This window comes from Rhea pennata, chromosome 5 (genome assembly GCF_028389875.1).
Source record: "Rhea pennata isolate bPtePen1 chromosome 5, bPtePen1.pri, whole genome shotgun sequence".
Taxonomy (NCBI): domain Eukaryota; kingdom Metazoa; phylum Chordata; class Aves; order Rheiformes; family Rheidae; genus Rhea; species Rhea pennata.
Window position 1 is genome coordinate 10,999,863 of NC_084667.1, and position 18,219 is coordinate 11,018,081.

Genomic DNA, 18,219 nt, shown 5'->3' on the forward strand with positions numbered 1-18,219 from the left:
CACTATCGAGGATCAGACTGCCTTCGATCAGGTTCCAAAAGCCATTCTGTATAAAGAATTCTGACATTTCTCTGACTCAAATATTTTCTGTTATCTGAACTGCTGCTCTAAAAACAGCAACAAGTTTAAAAAGGCAAATTTATACAAATTTCAGATTATAAAAATATTGGCAGATACTGCTTGTGATAGACAAGGTTGTTTTAAAAAATGAGTGGCAATGAACATAGATCAACTTCATGCAAAAAATTACTTTTCATATCTTTTGACATGAAGTTTATAAATTCAATAGCCAATAATTTTTCAGCTACTGTCACATGTTACTTCCTTTTGTTTGAGAAAGCAACTGTAAAATGGGTTGAACACAAAAGGGGTTGAGAATTCAGAACTTAACTGTTATTGCTGTACGCATATACACTGAATGGCAATTATTTAGGTACCAACACAAAAATAATTACAACCAAGAATGCAGAACTAAAGGCTAGATCCAGTGAAAGGCTTCCACAGTAAGCAGTCAAGCTCCCCATAGCTGATGCAACTATTTTCTCCTCCAGTTGCATAAGGAAAAAAAAACAGCTGCAATTATATGTCAACATAAACATGCCCAATTATTTCATTGCACTAGACACACTTAGATTGCACCTACCAAAATAGCCTTCGCAAGGAACTTGCTTGCCTACTGTCTGAAACCCAATGAAACTGAGGCAGCCAGCAGACATCCAACCCTCTCCAGAGGGCTGAGGCTCAGAGCACGAAGAGAACCAGGAATGCAGACAGCAAAGGAATTTGGAGGCAAATAACAAAGGGCAATTTGTAGAATTAACTATCTCTTTTTGGTTGTTAAGTTTAGTATTACTCAAAAAGGTAACGCATTATTCTTCTAGAAGCATATGTATAAATGCAAGTTTCTGTTCAAATACTTCAGAGCTTTTATCTGAGCAGGAAGCAACAATCACTTGGACAAACGTTCCCAGAGTATCGCCATCACAGCAATTGCATTAACCTCAAGTAGATGTCTTAAACAGTGAACACAACGTCCAGCAATCACTTGCAAGCTCAGATCCATGAACCACTGGAGGGAGCTGCGGTTCACACATTAAATCCCAGTTGGCAAATGATCAACATCAAAATGTGAATCCTCTAGAACTCTTACAGCAATAGTAAATATTATTTCAGGAGAAATAAAACTTGAATTCCATAAAGAAGTCAATACAAAAACGACATTAAAATGCAGTTAACAATGTAAGGTTGCCATTAAAAAGCAAGAAGAAAAAATCAGTTATTTCAGCTCTTGAAAGAGATGTTTCACCTAAATGGATAACTGAAGACAATTTTGCCAATGTACATTCTTACAGAGCCTTTGATACGCCTTTCCTAGCTACAAACTGGAATTTTTACAAAATAAAAATTTTTGTAAAATTTTGTGCAATATGTACGAAAATACAGACTATGGTATTTTATGTTTTATTTTACTCAGAATATTGTGGACAACAACATTACTGGGCCATGGTATATGATAAATTGGCGTTTTCTTTTCACAAAATCCAAATAGTCATTTCTCAAAGCTGAGATTCCAACAATTCCTGTTATTGCTGGCAAGGGAAAAAGACAAAGACCCTGAAAAAACAGACACATACTGTTTCAATATTTTCTACAGTCTTTAACATTGCTCATTGATAATTTCTTTAGCATTAAGATCATAATTGATCATGCACATTTGCAATGCGAAAATAAAAAGAAACCTAATTTCAATTCCCAAAGATGAATTATCATGGATAATGTGCAACTATGTTGACCAAATCCATGCAGCACTTGTGCAGTTGAAGTCTGAGTTAACAACTTCTGTATATGAAATTTATTATTGATTCCACACTTTCATCAAATACTAAGACAACAGTTCTTGAAACATAAATCACTCAGAAATAGCAACACATTATTTTCCATATGATTTTTATAGCCAAAGAGTGCACTGAAACTACTTCACTCTTTAATACATACACTTTGCAATGAAATAGAAGATACTAAAGAAAAAAAAATGCAAAAATAGTAAGTAGAAAAGCCTAGTGTATTTATTTGCATCAGATCTTAACACACACTTCAAACAAGAAACTGCAACACACAAGCTCTGTTCTTTAACATACCTGATAAATTTGGCTTGGAGGTTTTGAGCAAGAGCTGTGAATTGTAGAAAAATCTCCATCAGATAGTACCTGAAGCTTAATATCTATTTCATTTAGGTGATGAAATTCCATTGGTTCAGGTGTATACCCTTCTCCTGGTACTAGCCAGCCAGATGCATCTTCCTATTGAAAGACAATGAAAATACTTAATTCCCAAAAGGAAACTGATTTTAAAATCAATTACACAAAGTGTTTTTTTAAATAAACTATATTTTAAAATGAAACGTACTTCTCATTTATCTCAATACATAGATAAACACTGCCAATACTCACATACCAAGCATATCCTAAAGCAATATTTATTGACCAGATACATGGACATTTTTCACTTTAAATATAACCAAGCAGCAATTTAATCGGACTTAAGAACAGATATGCTTTGTTTTACCTGCATGTGGATTCATACACTTTCTTAAAAAAAAGAAAAAAAAAAAAAAAAAAACTTTAACAAAGAAAAGGTTTAGGTTAACATACTAAATAGACCACCTCAGTTATTGTACTTATTTCCATACAAATCCAAAGCGTTTATCCTCACCGAGTAGCCATGTCAAAACCCTGAAATAAGATTGCTTAAAACCACATGCCTTCACCCTAAGTTAACGTACTAACATCTTCCTAACACATATGCCTTGCATATCAGCGCTCTTTGTACAAACACACACTACCTCTTATTCCAGAGACTAGAGTCTCACAGCACTCTGACATTAGAAGACAAGTCAACAAGTATAAATGATAAATTTGAAACTACACTGAAAAACAGCACATCTTGCAAAATTCCACCCAGTTGCCGTACATCTCAATGTCAGGCAGCAATGGATGCAGTTGGGCATCCATTCTGCTACGCACCCAGTAACACCTGCACAGCAGCACAGCGCTAAAATTCATTTAGAATTTCAGAAAAAAAATGGAAGATAATACACTGGCCTCTACTATCCTCTGATGGAAGTGGAAGAAATAACCTCAGGTGCAAGCCAAAGAAGGAAATACAATCAGCAGCTTTGTGTACAAGTCCAGCAATTTTCTATCTGATCATGGTCAGAAAGTGTTAAAACCTGGCCAAAACCAGCTTTGGAATGAAACTGAAGAGGCTCATACTGTGGCAGAAATCACCTGGAGACCTCTGTCAAAAAGAGGGTGTGAGATGAGGCATGAGAGTTGTAGTCTATCACCGAAGAACACAACAAGATGTCCACAGGAAAACCTGAATTCTTAGAAGAACTGCTCTGGAATCAGTAGCCACCATCTTTCTAGAGACCAGCAAGCTGGCACCCCACACCCTCCAACAACAACAAAACAAAAAACTTGGACAGGCACAGACTATGGAGTTCTTTCCTGACCATGATTTAGACAACTTGTTCTTCATGATACCAGTAACATATGCTTGAACAACATAAATATGTGCTCTCAGCATGGACAGTTGTAGATTATGAGTGAGCTCTTTTCCGTAACAGGACCGTTTTACTCAAACAAATGAGCTCATATTCACAAACAGATGGTTATCCACAGCAATCTGGCACTCCTGTCTTACAGCCAGGGAACTAGTTTGTGCAGTTGCTGTTCTTTGGGAATGATGCTAAGAGATTGGGATTAAGACATAAGATTATACCTAAAGTACCACCAGGTAGGACCTCACAAGGGGAGGGCAGGGAGGTGGAGAAAGAGGTTTTCTTTCCTTCTTCTAACAGAAGAGGGCCATCACCTTGCCCCAAAGACCACAACATCTGTCTTGCAGGGGATTCGTGCCCACTATTTCTTCAGAGCTTCCAGATTAATCCTCTAGCTACTCAAGTAGCCATACCCACACAACAAGAGGAGGAAATATCAGCTTCCAATTACAATACCACTGCTGCAAAGTCATCCCCACGCAACCCTATTACTCTAAAGGCACAGCAGGAAAGCAAAAGAACCTATCACTGACCAAGGCTCACCCAACTGCATCAGCTTCACTTACTGGAACTGTTCATTCTTTCTACACCATACCACTGCAATCCTGAGTAAAATCAATTCATTGTAAGGAAGACCACTGATAAGAAACCTGAGGGGAGAAGAAAACACTATATGTACATATCAAGCCTAAATAAGTGCAATTCACACCACAAATACTACTCCCACATTAGAAATCCCTTCTGTAAAAGAGATCTTGCCAAAGAGCAGTATTCTATACCTACAAAAGTTTAAATACAGATTAGTATATTTTAGCGTTAATAACAGTCTTTGTAAATCAGAGCTGTCTTCATACTAAACAGCAAATACCTGAAAAGCTATTAGAATTCATTTTCATTTTCAATGGAAGTCGAGTAACTGGTCGCATACACACACGCACACACACACGCACAAAAAAACCCTGACATTTGTCGTAATTTATTTGCATACTAAAAAACAAGCAAGCTCCTTTGTGAAAAAAAACAGTTTTTCTAGCACTCTCTCATGCAAGTATGTGTTACGAAGAGGAAAAGTAACGGAAGGTAGTCTCAAAATACTTCTTCTATTTTTTTTTTTAGAAGTTTTTTTTTCCTACCACAAATTAGAGCAGCTAGTCGCTCAGCTTACACAGAGGCAATAGGCCATCTCCTTGTCTGAGTATTCATTACAGCTCCTTACACCTGTGCCTAATTTTTCAGGAAAGTTCTGCTGCTCTTCAGAGCCCTGAGGCACTTCCTAGTGTTAGTAAAGTGAAAAAGGACGCCAATAAAAGATAATTTAATTTGTGCAGACAAATTCAGTGAGGTTTGTTCAGCTATACTCTCTTACCACAGCCGGTCACAGTGTGATGAGACTAAAACAAAAATCAAACTTAGAGTTACACTAAAAGCAAGTGAAATAAAACATGATAGTACAAATTAAAGTTTCCATACCTCAGCACCCTGCAATTCACTTCCATCTTCTGTATCTTTTAATAGTTCCATCAACCTTTTTTTTTCTTCTTCAAGCAAAGCAACCTGGTTTCCTGAATCCTTTGCCAGCTAAAGTATTTACAAATAAACCAAAAAAAAAAAAAAAAAAGCCTTTAGAACCCTATTAGCTCAAACAGCAAAGTGCTTAATTTCTCTGATATTAACATCCAATCTTGCTTATTATCATAACACAGATCATCACTCTGACAGTAAAATCTAGCAGCCTACATATAATAAGTTGATAATTTTAAATCTGTCTTTGACATAGACATGCACAGGGGTTTTTTGGAAGAAAATTCATTATAGCTACTACAGCCTTAGAGAAACAAGAGCACGGAAGTCCAGGCATCTGTTTTCCAATAGAAGTTTTCTGCACACAAGGGTCCTGTGCGAGCTGCACAAGTAACTTACGTATCTAGCCCTTATCTACAGACAAGGATGGTTTCTTGTAACTTAACAGTAAATACATTTAAAGAAAGATTTTTTTAAAAAAGTATTTGTCCTCAAAACAAGCTGCATCCAGGCACAAGCAGAACAATTCAGTCTCTATTAACCTTCTGCGAATATGTAATAGTGTATTACCCCAACCCTACAAACATGAGCATCAACATGAGGACTATCTTATACAGCAGTATGCAATAAATAATAGCACTGAAAATAAAATCTTGCTATTAAATGTTTCTGAGAAAGAAATCCAATTGTCCCTAGAAGTGCTTAAATACTACTGTTTCAGTTAGCATTGAACAAAAAGTCTAATGATTTTAGGTCTTAATGCTTACCTCAATGTTCTTTTTAATGAAATCCTGATTGCTTTTGCTTTTATCATGTGTTTTTTCTGTTTGATTTAGAAATTCATTTGTTTTTATTTCATTTGGATGATCTGAAGTTTGAAAAAGAAGTTGCAAAGTTAGACCACTCCTTTCCTGATTCAGAGCTGTAACAGTAGTAATTCATTTTAAATCTTTAATAAACATGTAAAGCAGATGCACAAACTTATGTGTCATTTTCAAAATTTCTATTAACCATATTGCTATATTGAAAACAGACAACTATCAAAGACTAATTTTTTGAGCTTATGTTATATGAGATCATCCAACTTTGAGAAGGCTAAAATACTTTCGGATTTCTGACCTCAAAAAATGTTAAAGATGGTGGCAGTTTTATCATCAGTACAAAACCAGACAATAGTTTTGGGAGAAAAAATAGAACTATTTGGAGACCTATCAAGTACATTTTTTAAAATTAAAACAGCTGAAAAAACAGATGATATATTTGATGATATTATAACATGGTTCATAAAACATTTTTTTTTAACTAAAAAAAGCTCACCGCTGAGCTGTAAAGCTATTAAACTATGCACTTTTTTTGTAACAACTATATCATAATGTTTTAACAGTACACACTTCTTCTCAACAATGATTTTCTATTTATTATATAAAAGTGAGCACCTGTTCTGTTATTCAGAGACCTGTACTAGATTTAAAAACGGCAGTTCTTCTACATTAGCTAGAACACTAAAGATTTTTAAAAAGTTAAGTAACAAGCCTAAGCAAATACAAGCAGCTTCCTTTAAGTCTCAAACTACTTTAAAAGCATTGATCACAATACTTTCTACTCTTCTGAAAAGTAGAAATTAGAAAAACAAGGTTATTTTGACCACAGAAAAATCCCTCAGTTTAACACATTAGATTAGAGAACACAGGCTATAGCAGCTCATTCTTTTATAGTTTACATGTGAAGAAACTCTTCTGCATGTTAAATAGACTAAAAGCAAACTCTCAAAAATATAAAACAAATGCAGGGCATCCTTTTACAAACTATGGACAAAAACTGCAATATTCTCACCAATCAGACTTACTGTGAAATTGCAAGCAAACCCTGATGGAATGAAATGTGGGAACCTGACAACCAAGAAAACCCTATCACTGTACAAATTAACAGTTATTTACAGAAAACATCCCAAACTATCTCTGATGTTACCAGGAAACAGATGACAAGAAGATCTTAATTCTATCTAGTAAATGGAATCATGTAAGCATTTACAGATAAATATGCACATGATGTGTTGTTGTATTCTGAAATGAGCAAAACAAAACATGAATATAACATGCAGCATGTATGAAATGTTACTTAACTACATTTTTGCTATCTATAGCATGAGTACTTTTGAGAGGAAGCCATCACACACAGTATCTCAGAACATTCAAGTAAAGATGAGACACAGACATGGATTACTGTGACAAGAAATACATTAGAGATCACCCTAGGATAAAAGATAAAAAAAAAAAGTTTGATCTCAGTGCAATTGCTTAAGTAATAGCGCACAAAATAGCGTGTGTGTGTGTATATGAATAAAAACCTTCTTAAACAAGTTAAGCTCCTCTTGCTCAGGCCCTACCTTTTATGATAACTATTACACAGAAATCCAAGAGCAACCAAAACAAAAGGTTTTAGAAATCAGAAATCATATCAAGAGTCTTCAGCAGAACCAGTTAAAGTAATTTAAGTACCTTATGGCTCATGAGTAGCAAGTATTCTCTACTTCATGAGTTCCCAAAGTAAGAGCATGTACATCATCTCAAAATTTTTTGTGCAACAGTAGCTCCCTACCATGCCCATGTTGGGAGCTTTAGAAGTCACTGCTGCCCTGAATTCAGGTAATCAAAAGCTATCATTGCTAATCAAGGATGCTGCAGCGAAACTGTAAAATGGTGAAGTTGGAAACATGAGGGTCAAGTTTCAGTTTAAGGGAAGAATGCAGATAGATGGCAGGAAGATGGAGAAGATCAAAAGTACAGGACTGCTCCAATTCAGTGTGAAGAAGCATTTAGTAACCCAGAGTTAAGATCACAAACCAGTGGACTGAGAATGACAAAATAAGGGGACTGAAGTCTCAGTTTGAAAGACTAAAACATTTAGTCACATTCTGTAAGTTAAGAGATTCTGCTGCCATCAATGGTTTAAACTTTAAGACCACCTGTTTATTACATCTTGTGATCTTGGCCAGTCACCAGGATTAGATTGCTTCTGTTTACAAAGAATTGTAGACGAAAGAAATGAGCAATTGTAGCTGACAGCAATGGCAGCCAAAGCCATTTCCTCATATGTGACACGAGGTAAAAAAAGTTGCTCAACCACAAAAAACTGAATTTCAGATAGGGAAAGAATAAGGCACAAAAGCACAATTCTATTTATTTAGAAAACATTTTTATATCACGTTAAATAAAATGTACATTGAATAAAATATCACATTTGATAAAATATCACTCTTAGCCCGCTGATACATGATCTTAACTCTGGGTTACTAAATGCTTCTTCACACTGAATTGGAGCAGTCCTGTGCTTTTAATCTTCTCCATCCTCCTACTATCTATCTTCATTCTTCTCAAACTGAAACTTGACCCTCATGCTTTAGGTTAGCTACAAAGTTTTTCCATTTTATCACTTGTCAAAAATTTAAGAACTGTTGCCTTTCCAATAGACAAACTTACTTTTTCTGACTTTTTGGCTCATCCATGGTCTTTATTACTCACCCATTTCATATGTTGTTTTGCCATATCAGGAAATGTGAATTATACAGTTACTAAAGCTTACCCTGATTATGCTGACTTTTATGGCAATCATAATCTTCTGGATTAATTTGTGTGTGAAAAACTGAAATACATATTTCATCTTCTTTAATGTGGAAGGGATCTGTTAAGAAATTTTTCAGTATAATTTAAGTAAAATGCATTTAAAGACAATCTAGTTTCACGCATATCACTGTAAACTCTCTCACGTGAAAGTTACAGCAATTTACTTTCTCTTTTACATAAATTACATCACCACCATATTTTTCAAGAAATAAAGGTGAAAGAGTAAGGTTTATTTCATTAATAACACGTATGAAAAGAAAACTCTTTATACCATTTCATACATCTCTGTTTTTAACAGCTGCTGCATGTATGTATGTACAAGACAAATAATTACATTGTAAAAAATATAGTCCTAAGCTATAATCCTCAGAAGTCTCAGCAGACACCTTGTGGCAAGTCATCCAGAGGTTTAAGTGAGAATAAAGTATCCAGATTTTCATAGCTGATGTCTGCCTCTGCAAGTTTTAGGCTTCCAGCAGCTTATGTCAAGGGTATAATCTAAAGAAAAGAACATTCAAATATCCTAGCATACAAAAGTTGCTTCAAGCACTCAGAGAAAAAGAACTAAGTCATCCTGGCACGTATCAGTTGGATGTATAAATTGCAATCTATGTATTTGGCACTTCAAGAAAAGGACTCACACTGGAAAGATCCAAACACATGAAAAAAAACACCAATGTCTTGCAAAAGATAAAGCTTAACACACAATTGAAAGCACGATTTTGCTGCACAGAGCACAAAGAATGAATTTAAACCCATTTAATTCTCAGCTTACATATCTCCCACAAGTGTGTCAGAATTTTGTGAGGCTGGGATACATATTAGTAATAATCATTTTGTACTCAGAACTTTTGTTTGATTTCACAGCCACAGGAAAAGTTATAATTATCTATCTACATAAAAATGTAATTATCAAATAATATATACTTTATGTCATTCTATAACAATTGCATTTATTATGTTACATATTGTTGATTAGAATTGTATATAAATATATATAATTCATCAAATAAAGCTCTGTATCAAATTCAAGCTCAGAAAAGCAAAATATATGAATTACATTCCATTTCATAGTCAATCTGGACAACTATCTACTCTCTTAGTCCTAAAAAAGCAGGACTGAGAAGTTAGGCACCAGCACATTACAGAAAGAATATGACAAAGATCAAGGTACAGGAGAAAAATAAATCTAAACTATGTAGAATTTTGTCAGGATGGCACACCAGAACTCGTATGACACACGTTCACTACAGCACAGAGTAACCTTTGAGAATAACGAAATGAAGCATGTAATTCATTAGTAACTGCATATAGTCTTGCTTGCCTATTTTTCTTTTAAATTAGATGCTGACACCTACTGGGCACTTTTTACATACCACCCTTACCAACCTAAATTTTGTGTTCTTAGCTTAATAACCAAAACTTAAGTATAAAAATAAAAGTAGATTACCTTGTAATAAAAATTTGGGGGGGGATTTTTAACTACACATTGCTACATTAGTTTGCACATATGTCCAAGTAGCCAAGCTCTGATTTTTGCCCAGCAAATCCATTCAGACAAATCCTCATTCCCTCTCCACCCCTCCTATACCAAGTATTTCAGCCAGGTGACCTCTTTCGCTAATACCTGCCGGTACATCAGTAACTTCATGATTTTTTTGTTTACTAAAACAATTTTGATTTCCTTGCTTATTGCCTATACATGCCCAAAATACAGGATAATCATATCAGGGGATTCACTTCTCTTTCCTGCTTACCAGCTGTATCTTGCCATGATGAGATCAAAGCTAAAAAATGTTTTGTATTTTCCACCTCTTCATGACTTCCAGAAGTACTGATAGGCTAATCAAAAGAAATAAATCATAAATACATACAGCATGTATTTAACATTGTAACAAAATACTATCTGCTTATAAGAATTTCAAATCTAGCAAAATTTAAACCATATCAGAATAATCTGTTTTCTTCTTGAGGCTATCAGAAGATGTCCTAAAGTTTTGATGAAGACATGGTGGAACTTGGAGGTCTGTTACATACTGTCTGTTATGTGGAGACACATTTCACAGGGTGAAAGACTTTTGTAATGGATATATGGCTCTCAATCCAAATCCACTGAAATTATGAGAGACATTTAAACTGAATACCATCATTTTCAGTAACTGACATTGGTATTCACAGAAAATATCCAAGACTGTAATTAACTTCGAAGGAAATACTAAATTTAATGTTTTCAAGGCTTAAATTGACATGCAACTGCTGGAGACCAGAATCAGAATAACGTGAAGGAATTTGTACTATAACATTCTCATGCTTTTCTTCAGGGTGCATCTCTAATTGCTTCAGTAAGAGACAGTACTGGAAAAGATAATCCTAAGAACAGTCACACAAAAGCAGCATAAATGCTCCTAGCACTGAGTTCACAGATACTACCTCTTGCCATTCTTTATCATATCTGCAAATGGTGAGCTCAAACATAAGATTGTCTGTGCTTGTAAATCACATCTAGACAGATGTATCTTTGACTACCAGTCACATTAATTTTTAAGGGCCACATCCCTGTTCAGAGGCCTCACAGCCAATACACATTAAAAACTACTCAAAGCTACTTTTTAAGATCCATTCCCTCGCTTTAAATCATCCAATAACTGAGAGTTATTTAATGAAAAAAATGTGTCTGGGAAATTAGATAAAATAGCATATGTAGGAGTACATCTATTATCTTTGCAATTGTCTTACAGTATTATTTACATAAGCTGTATATTTCTAACCTGAAGTTCTTCCCAGAGCTTTGCTCTCATTTCTTTGCCTTGTTTTTTAATTGTTCTCTCTTTAAAGTGTTTTTTTGCCAGTATTGTATCAAGTTTATTCATCTTCCTTACAGCTGCTTGAACCACAGGATCTACACCTGTCTGATCAGAATCTTTTAAGCTGCATGATTTTGCTGTCAATTAGATTTAAAATTAACATTAGCTTGACATATTTCAATTAAAAAAAACAGTATAAGTAACTTGATAGCAACTGCAGACAAGAGTATCATCATTCACTAGCATATATATATTGTGTTCACTTCTAGATCTGTGTGTGGCAGGGGAAAATACGAACTTTTTTAAAAGATGGATGAATAAAGCTCTTAGATGTTGCAGTTGGACTGGAGAGGAGGGAAGTTCACCATCTGGCAAGTGAATGAATTTAAAAAGAAAGAGTAAGAAAATCTGCATAGTATCAACTACAACCACAGACAAAATAAGCTTAAAACTCAAAAAAAAAAAAATTCTCATGCATTCAGGTCAACTACTAGAACATATTTTGAAGTGTAAATCATTAACTTGAGTAGTCCTAAAATTGAGAGACTCTCTAACATTTCTAGTTTTAAACATTAGAGAAGTTTCAGTCTCATCTTACGCCTCAACCAAAGCAGAGTCTGATATTGGTTCTGGAAAAATGCAGTTTTGTAAAACAGAAGCAGTATAGAAACTAACACTACTTAAAATTTCTGCTTTGCCTTTTTTTCCCCCTCTAGACAGGCAGATTACAATTTCTGATCACTTCTAGCTTTTCCCCTTCCTATAGCACCAAACTCTACCCTCATTTCTGCTCAAGCCTAGCTTCCAGAGAAAGAGCAGAGAACAACTGCAACACTGCCCCTATCCCACAAGTTTCCAAGTTCTTCTGGTCAAATCCAGCTTCTGCTAATATATTTACAACAAATAAATACCACTGAATACTGAAATAACCATAAGATCAATTATTCAGAATTTTGTATTTTTTCTTTAAAGGTTGTTAAAGTTACCAGTTTGAGTCTCAATATACAGGTACGAGCTAAACTCAGGAGAAAAAAGGGGGAGAGAAAGGAGACAGAGCGAGAGAAAAGAGTGAGTGAGCATACACATATACAGGGAAAAAATAATCACCATTGAGGACTACAGATACTACTGACTGCAACAAAATTTAAAACACTTAAAACATAAAAACAGTTCTAATATCAAAGACAAAAGGCAGTAATTCCAATTCTATTCCTTCAATTAACTAGAAGCAAATTTGGATACACAGGTAAAATGTAGAAGAGTTAATACTCCTGCAGTATCTTTCCATCTTCTAACCTTTGAAAATCAAAAGCTTTACACATCCATTGTCCCCACAATTTACTGTGCTGTATTACTCTACTTTGTGCCAGAAGAGACAAGTGATTCAACAAGGGAAATGCCGTAAAAATCCAAGTGAACTCTGGGAAAGCCCTAAGCACAAAAGATGAAAAAAAAAAAAAAACCCACTTATTTCAACTGGTATGAAACTAGTAGATGGATCTACAGCTAAACTTACTGAGTGAAGCTTTGAGGTTGAACTCTATCCAATTTTTGTCCCAATGAAATGAATGTTATTTTAGATGACTGGCACTGCCGCCCTAGACAGAGTCACCACTGGCTTCTATTTTATTAAATTGACGAAACATACATAAGAGTCAAATGCTAACATAGCATTTAATAAAGTGAATATCCTTTAATATAATAATCCTTAAAGAATTAATCATCCATCTTTTGAACATCACACTGCATATACATTTTCTATTTACATTTTTTTTTGTATTTTTGTATATTTTGTATATTTATATAAAAATATATATAGGTACAGATATACATGCATGCATACACATACACTAAGGTCCCAAATTACCCTAGAAGGGCTAAGAACAAGGAAAGAAAAAAATATTTTATTGCACTGTTCACTTTATAAATCTGGAAAGGAATACTCTCTTTTGCATTACTTGTTTTTTTTCCTTGGGAAGGTTCACTGAATTTAGAAGTCTGTATTTCAGCACTGTCATCCCCAGAATCTGAATTAGAGACAGATCCTGAAAAAGAAACACAGGAAAAAACCTTTCACAATAACATGAGATGAACTTTAAAAGATACCATTTGAACTGTTAACAAGTAAGAGACTAAAATATATTTTTCTGTCAGCTAGGGAACAACACAGAATCTCTACAGTGGCTTACTGTTTAAAACTATTACACCAAGTTAAATACAGGTGCAGGAATTAAGGAATTTCTTTTGACCACAATTTGACTATGAAATCTATCTAAACTTGAAGAAAGTATCCAAACCCTCTACTTCACACACTGGCCTTCACTTCTGTGTTTCAAATAGGTCAGGAGCTCTGGAGAATTAGTTTATTAATATTTACAGAATGTCTAAAAAATTTTTAACTGAAGTATTTCTACATGTGCTGTTTCATTAAAATGAGATATTACATTTTAATATTTAAAGTGTGTTATTAGTATTTGCATTGTTCGGTTCTTGAATTCTATAACTTTTATCTACAATTTTCAATTTGTTTGGATTAGTGGACTATTATTGGGATACAAAATTTCTCACAAATGAATCATAGAACCGTAAGGTTGGAAGCGACCTCTGCAGATCATCTAGTCCAACCCTCAGCATAGCCCATACAAGGATTGAACCCCCGACCTTGGCATTAACAGCATCACACTCTAACCAACTGAGTTAAACCTGCCCATGACCTTTGTGAAAAGTTTGACAGGAAACACAGTACTGCAAGTACTTTTGAAGATGGTTCTATGGATCAGATGCAGAGAATCTATACTGATCTTTTAGGCCATCACTAATGAGCAGATCCCAGCTTAGACGTCACAGGATGCATACTATATTATCACTGCCATTACTATTACACTAACAAGTGAAAAGAAATAAAGGCATTGATTTTGGCACCATTGTTGTCCTCCTATTTCTCTTCTAGAATTTATCTACATGCATCCCTTTTAAGTCTGTCAATAGAATTTTACCCAAATTATACAAACATAGTATTTGGTCTAGCCACAACTCAGGAAAGTGTCAGTCATTCCCCCACCTGACAGCTCATTAGGATTCTGTATATGCTCCTGAAAAGTGAAGGTAGTATTTTCCACTGAGGTTTGCTTAGCTGTTCTTATTCTCTTGATGTCAGATTTTTCTCTGTCATCATCTTTGTTCTCTGGATAACAGTATTCTAAATTGTATCTTTGATGATTACTGGTCATACTGCCAGGTGAATCAACCTATGAAAAGTAAACAAATTACTACCATAAAAATTAGAAGTGAGAAGGGGGGAAGGGAAAAGAGGGGGAGAGAAGAAACAATAATAATAATCACACACTATTCCAAAGGCTAACAGTGCTTCTACACAAGATTGCAGAGTATGTCTCAAGTAAGAGAGTCTTCTGGTCTGCTGCAGAGAGTTCTGCTTCATAGATAACACCCTGATGTGCCTTTTTCATATGCTTATCATTCCCTGGATTGCCAGATTTGAGATTGCCAGACTTGGAAGGGGTTCCAAAGATCTATGCCATCTGCAGAAGCAGCAGAGGGTACAGCCAACTGGTTAAGAGTCCAGGTACAGCAGCCTCACCCTATAGGTGCTCCGCACAAAGTAACATCCTAATCTCTTGCTTATAGCATAGAGTTTAGTCTTCCAAGGGCTGAAATGCTTATGTCTAAATCATCATCATCATCATTGTTAATACAAAGTCATCTGATGGCAACCTTAAAAGCTGACTATGAACCTATAAAAAACAATTTTTTTCACTAGATCTGTGAAGCATCCAGCTACACTCCTATTTTACAGGCACATGAATTCAGGTACAACCCAACTGGATATTCATAGAAACTCATCTACATAAATCAATCAATCTAAATCGCATTCTCAGGTTCCAATGCCTACATCTTAACAGCCATACCACACATCTACTTTCCCAAAACTAAGTCCTGATATTCCTGACACTAATATCTTCAGAGGATGTAAAAAACACTTTACTTCCAAAGGAGTCTGTCAAATTCCTGGAGCTGACTCTGCTATCTTGGAATAGTATGCAATGAAATTTTTAATTTCATTCAAACATTTCCTAACTACATGGAGTGCCTTGCAGTCAAAAATTCAACTTGCGAAGATTTTTCAAATACTTGCTTTCTATAAATAATCTTTATTGCAACTTAAGTTTAAAAGCACAAATAAGATGGAAGTTAAATTATATATAGTCTGGCTCATGCCTCAATAATCTATAGCTGTGTATCTAATTAACATAATATCAATGTTTTTGATTAAAGTAGAATTTATTTAATAATTTCATTAAGCAAAAAAGGAAATGCAATCACATTTTCTGGGTTGTAACACTGAATAGACGTTTCTGCAGAAAACCAGAAAGTAACACAGATTCAGAAAAATGAAATTAAACATCACTCCAAGCATGCATAAGAAGCAGCCACATACATAAGTTTCATGTAATCCCATAGCACATCTATTGACTCCAGAAAAGAAAAAAGTTACTTCTTTGCCATTCTGCTAAGAAAAATGAGGCATAGAGATTTTAACTTACTGCAGGTGAAAAGTATTACCTTTGACAAACATGGCTCTGGTGTTAATACCTCCATAGATGCACTTAAAGATCTACAGCTAGGATAAGCTCTTGAGCTAGATGCAGGCCTTGATATTTTATCCAAGCTCCCCCTTGTAATATCCATTGTGCCTTAAAATAAATAATAAATAATAATAAAGAAAAAAAAGCTTCCACACTATCAGGTTATTAAAAAAATAAGAACACAAATCCAGTAACATTTCAGATGTAGTTTAAGCAAGTTTCAAATCCTTTCTGACAATTCAATATTGAAGTCTTCTCAGTATGCACTAGCTTGTCACTCAAGTACACAGTTTTTATATCATCAACCCAGTCAAAGTATCCAAAAAGTACTTACCGTTCACAGACTTGCCTAACTCTTAAAACTAATCTCAACAACAAAGGAAAGGCAATGGCAGCTTTAAAAACAAACAAATTAACTAATGAAGAAAAACACGGGATTGCTAAGGTTAGCATCAACAAAAGGGCAAGAGTATTTTATGTACCAAAGCAGTGGGAAAACTTTTTATATGTCAGTAAATCCAAGCTATGGGAGTTCCCAAACCAAAAGCTGATATTCCCATTCCTTTTTCAAGGGAAAGTTTAACGAATAGAAATGCATAGTTCTCTGCAAAAACTTTGTGACTTCACAACGTTTTGTTATGTACGTACTGAGTATGCAGTAATTTTCAAATGGTCTGAAATAAAACCATTTTTCGTATCAGTGCAAGAAAAAACGATGAACGGAGTCACACGTGCCATGCCTCGCAGAATAAAGGGGCAGGCAGAACTATAAAGTTAAATTTAACTTCAATTATTGCAGCTCACGAACTTCAGGCTCCCTGGCTCAAGCGACCCCGCTCACACCGCCTCAGGCTTGCCACCACCACCACTCCCGCGCCCCTCGGAGCGGCGGCGGCGGAGCTGCCTCGAAACCGCCCACGTCCTCCCTCACCCGCCACAGCAGCGCCTCGGAAAAGCGAACTTCAGAAGTGCACTTGCTCTACCTAAGGCAACCGAGTTCTTCGACAAATTCCGGCTATTTCCGGGCCTCTCGCGACAACTATCCACTGGCGGCAAAGGACAAGGTCTGAGGACTCCCTAAAGGCTTCTTTCATTTTGCTGGGGATGGAGGAAACTAGGTAAGCGCACAGGAGCAAAATGATTGAAACGGAAGAGACAGAAGATAAGCAGCCGCAGAGGCCCAAAACACTCCCGAAGCAAACAAACAAACAAGCGAAAAAGCAATAAAGCAGTAAATAACCTTGCAAGAGGCTTCGACGGAGGAGAAAGCAAGCCCTTCTCCACACTCCAAGAGAGACCCCTAGGCGCGGCGGGGCCGGCGCTGGGGCTGGGCCCAGGCCCGCAGCGGTGGAGCGGCCCGGCAGCGCCGCGGCTCTGGCAGCCCCGCCCGGGCGCACCGAGCCCTGCCGCCGCCCGCCGCCGCCGCCGCCGGGGCTCCCGCACGCCGCGGCTCCCGCACGCAGCCGGCGCCGCGGCCGCCGTCTCCAGGACAACCAAACCCCGCAGGCGGCTCTTCAACAGGCCTCTCGCGAGAGCGGCAGCGTGCCGCTTTAGGGCGCGGCGGTACCATCCTCGGGAAGGGGGGGGAGTTGGACGAGTCTTTCCTAACTACCTCCCGGGAGATGAGAGCAGAATGGAGCTCTTACTTTTCTCACAGTGCCTAAAAAATAGGATGAACTCCATTAAATCCTGTATTCTCCGTCCTGATGGAGAGAAAATCTGTTCGCAGCGAGTGCTTCTCTCCTCGCTCCCCCCCCCCGCAGCCAATGGGCCGCGCCGGCCGTTAGTTTGTCCGTTAGAAGGGCTGTGTGGGGCGGCGGGTTGGCGTGTTGTTGGCAGGGCTTGTGACGGTGTATTGGAGAGCGTAGTTGTTAGAGCTGTTCTCATCCCCTTTTCACTTAAAAAAAAAAAATAATAAAACTTTTGAAGTGTTCAATCTGACAGGAGCACTATAAAGAACTCTCAGTACAGCCATGCAGTAAACGGATTGTGACTCTTTGGATGATAATCTGTTTTGTCTGGTCTCCTGCGTAGTAAATGGTGTTGTGTTTACTTCTAAGCATGCATAGTTGAATGTTTTTAATAGACTCATTAAAACTTTTAAT

The 18,219-nt window shown here is 36.5% G+C and overlaps 1 protein-coding gene across 1 annotated transcript in view; it reads right to left on the minus strand.

Annotated features, from left to right (window-relative positions):
* Positions 1-17,405, minus strand: part of FSIP1 (fibrous sheath interacting protein 1) — a 71,469-nt gene extending 54,064 nt beyond the window's left edge. Inside the window, exons 1-10 of the mRNA XM_062577488.1 lie at positions 17,355-17,405; positions 16,092-16,222; positions 14,572-14,758; positions 13,469-13,555; positions 11,475-11,647; positions 10,464-10,548; positions 8,666-8,764; positions 5,851-5,951; positions 5,033-5,140; positions 2,139-2,300 (exon numbers count right to left, since the gene is read on the minus strand). Of these exons, the coding sequence (XP_062433472.1) occupies positions 2,139-2,300; positions 5,033-5,140; positions 5,851-5,951; positions 8,666-8,764; positions 10,464-10,548; positions 11,475-11,647; positions 13,469-13,555; positions 14,572-14,758; positions 16,092-16,217 (1,128 nt within the window). The 5' untranslated portion in view covers positions 16,218-16,222; positions 17,355-17,405. The remainder of the gene's footprint in view (positions 1-2,138; positions 2,301-5,032; positions 5,141-5,850; positions 5,952-8,665; positions 8,765-10,463; positions 10,549-11,474; positions 11,648-13,468; positions 13,556-14,571; positions 14,759-16,091; positions 16,223-17,354) is intronic.
* Positions 17,406-18,219: the final 814 nt, after the last annotated feature.